This window comes from Arachis ipaensis, chromosome B06, assembly GCF_000816755.2.
Source record: "Arachis ipaensis cultivar K30076 chromosome B06, Araip1.1, whole genome shotgun sequence".
NCBI classification, from domain to species: Eukaryota; Viridiplantae; Streptophyta; class Magnoliopsida; order Fabales; family Fabaceae; genus Arachis; species Arachis ipaensis.
The window spans coordinates 29,071,167-29,074,488 of NC_029790.2; the positions used below are offsets into that span (position 1 = coordinate 29,071,167).

The following is a 3,322-nucleotide window of genomic DNA, read 5'->3' on the forward strand; positions in this document are numbered from 1 at the left end:
TGTCAATCATCCACTTCAAGTTTAAAATGGTATTTGTTATCCTAAAAATGTATAGTCAGTAGTCTTACTTGGTAATAGTTCCATCTACATCTGAAATTACAATTTTTGCATCCCATTTCCATAAGTATATGTGAGCATCAACCTGAAATGCAATTAAAATTCCACACTAAATAAGCCAAACATCCAAGTCTTTTATTTTTCTATAGTGTATTCCAAATGGATGCCAAACCTGTTGTGTTCCAAGAACCCTTGTAGAGAAGCTGAATGTTACCAAATTTTGACCTTCTTTGAGATTCAAGGAAGCTATCTGCTCATTACCAGGAACATTTGTTCGAACAAATTGTTTATGTGGAGACCCAGGATTATAAGATTTTGGACTCGGATCCAAAAGAGAAGACTGCAACTCGGACTCGGTATCTACAAAGATCTCATCACTTGATGCATTACTAGTACTGTGCTCTAGTGTCTTTACTCTTCGAAAAGGAATAGGCCAAAGTCTCCATTTCCGTCCAGACGAAGCTGATCCAGCATCACCATCCCTGGATAGTGCATCCCCCTGTTCCACAGGAATTGTATCATCGGGATTAACAGGTGAATCTAAACCAAATACAGCCATCCCAAGAATAAGAGGAGCGGCCTTTTCCCACAACAGATATCTCTCTCTGAACTTGACAACAAGATTTTCATTTTTTATTATTAATGGTGCAGAAGCTCTAAATTCCTCTGCGGATATCCTATGTGCATCAAATGTTTCAGCAGCAGCAACTGAACCCATACCCACTTTAAGCTCATGACCACAAAGTGATATTTCAAATCCTGCAAGTTTTAAGATAAATTGAAGTAAATAAACCTCCACTAAGAATTAATGTTGAGAATCAATTGCTCAGTGAAAGAAAACTAATTTGAAGCAGAATTCTTACCCAACCCATAATAACTTTGGTCCTCATCATTGGAAGTTGTTGGTTGGGGTTCGATTTCCTCACTTAGATTATTGGCATCATCAAGTGCAGGAATTTGTTTACTATCATCTACCCCATCCGTCAACACTGAATTTTCAATGAGTTCATCATTTCCTTCAGTCTCATTATCATTAGTAACAGAATGACTTCCAGAATCAGTGTCAACATGCACTGATGCTTTATCATCAACCTCTTGAACTCCTCCTAATTCCACTTTTGTAGATCCATTCTCATCAGAATAAGTAGGCCTACTAAGGGGAGATAACTCATCAATGCTGCAAGGGCTCTTAATGTACTCTTGTGCATTTTCATTACCAACTGAACAATTTGCATTATATTCGTCTGCTGATTTTTGAACCTTCACTGGGGAACCTTCATCTTCCGAATCAGCATTTTCATCCTGCTGGCCAAATTGATCTAATGCCAAACAGCTTTTGAAAACGGTCTCTCTCCTCAAGCCAGATGCAACCTCTTCTGTATCAGATTGCACATAATTTTCTTGATCTTTAATCACCAAGGTCGCTTCTGCGTATCTAACATGTACCTCCTCTCTTTGGTGAACTTTGGCCACAATCTCTGATGTCATATCACCCCCATTCCGGTTATAACTACAGGATGGAACATCATCTGTTGAATCATCCAGCTTTCTAATATAATCAGCAGCCCAAGCATTTTCATCAGAAGTAAACTCATTTCCTTCACAGAACTCAGTCCCTTCAGCTGGGCCAAGGTGAAATTGAGGATTTTTTAACTGCACATTCTCCTCATCGTTTTGCTCTGATCCACATATTGGGGCAGTCATCATATGACCATCGACACTAACCAATACCACTTCCGGATGGGAACCATGTGAGTCCAAACCATTCTCTCCATTGGGATTATCATATCGATTAGACCCATATTCTGACAACTCAAATGAACCGTCAACACCAGGTTCATCATCCTGGAGTTCATAATATCTCCTATCAAGATCAGATTCCACCCTTTGTATTTGAGGTCGATCATTAGCCTTTAACCGAAGCACCCCCGAATCAGAGATACTATGGTCAAGTCTATGGACATGAGTAAAATCAGATTGACCTGCATCTTCATCAGCCACACTTGACTCAACGTCCTTATCATCATCCACCTCCTTTATAAAATAAGCCTCTCCTGAATTGTCAAGATACATATGGAAGTTTGCTTCAACCCCATTGACATTTATACGAACAAACTTTTCAGCGCCTTTAAGAACACCCTGGAATTTACCAAACCGAACATACCACGGCGTGCTCCGAAATGTACCATCTTGTTGCTGAACAACAATGACATCAACAGCACCACCAAAGGGATGAAAAGGGGTAGCAACTGAATAGACACCTTGTGTGATCAAGCTTCCAACTTTTCCCACCACATTCATCTTTTAATTCCAGCAATCTCAAAGTTTAATATTGTAGAATTTTAGGGAGGTCCAAAAAATAGACCTCAAACTCGAAGTTAGTTGAGTCTGCCTTCGATCAAAACAATGAATTCCAACTACGTTTAAAAATTATTAATATTCTCCAGGTCCAACAAACTTGGACCAAGATTATATTAATTTCTTGGCCTGGTGTTCAACAATACTGCATGACAATCAAATGAGGGGAAAATATATATATATAAATTTTTTTAAATAAAGAATAAAGAAATATAGATTTAACAAATGGTAATGGTCATTAAGAAACAAATTTAAACCGAACTCATTCAAGTTATAAAAATTCAATGCTTGGAAATCCAAGATTACAAGACTTGTCAAAAAAAATGACAAAGATAGAAGGAAAGAGAAAAGGCGGTGATAAGAACAATCAAAAATGGCGGCGAGACGAGACTTACCAATCTTGATTCTGAAAGCTCAGAAGAAATTGGGTTCTTTCTGCAATGAGGTTTCTTCAGAATCTTGCAGCGCCTTCGGAATGATGCTATGTGTTGTCTCCCTTTGTTCTTTAGAACTTTTTTGGGGGCGATTTCTAAGTTTGGATTTATTTTTTTGCGTCTTTCTTCTTTTTTTTTTTCTTCTTTATTTGGAAAGGAATGGATATAATGAGAAAATCAATGTCAGAACAAAGACTCACGAAACTCCGGCATTAAATAGGTTATTCCTAATCCCAGAAAATTCAGAATACGAACCTTGTGAGGGTATTTCGGTCATTGCGTGTTAATTTGCGTGTTGTCCTGTATGGCGGAATAGAAGGATTTTTATTTAAATAAATAATTTGAATATTTATAGTCAATTTGTGTTTTTAAATTTTATTATTTATCTCATTTATAGTGTATGTAAACAAATTAAATATGAACATATTTTATTTATACAGTAAATTAATCGAGATAAGACACCTACATCAATC

General features: G+C 37.2%; 1 protein-coding gene across 4 annotated transcripts in view; it reads right to left on the bottom strand.

Moving 5' to 3' along the window:
- LOC107648702 (phosphatidate phosphatase PAH1) overlaps positions 1-3,054 on the bottom strand; it is a 6,393-nt gene extending 3,339 nt beyond the window's left edge. Inside the window, exons 1-4 of one of the 4 annotated variants that reach the window (XM_016352525.2) lie at positions 2,811-3,052; positions 921-2,358; positions 230-816; positions 69-142 (exon numbers count right to left, since the gene is read on the bottom strand). In XM_016352525.2, coding sequence (XP_016208011.1) covers positions 69-142; positions 230-816; positions 921-2,358 — 2,099 coding nt within the window. In that variant the 5' untranslated portion in view covers positions 2,811-3,052. Of the gene's footprint in view, positions 1-68; positions 143-229; positions 817-920; positions 2,561-2,810 lie in introns of all 4 variants that reach the window. The other 3 variants (XM_016352524.2, XM_016352523.2, XM_021104347.1) reach the window with 3 other exon arrangements.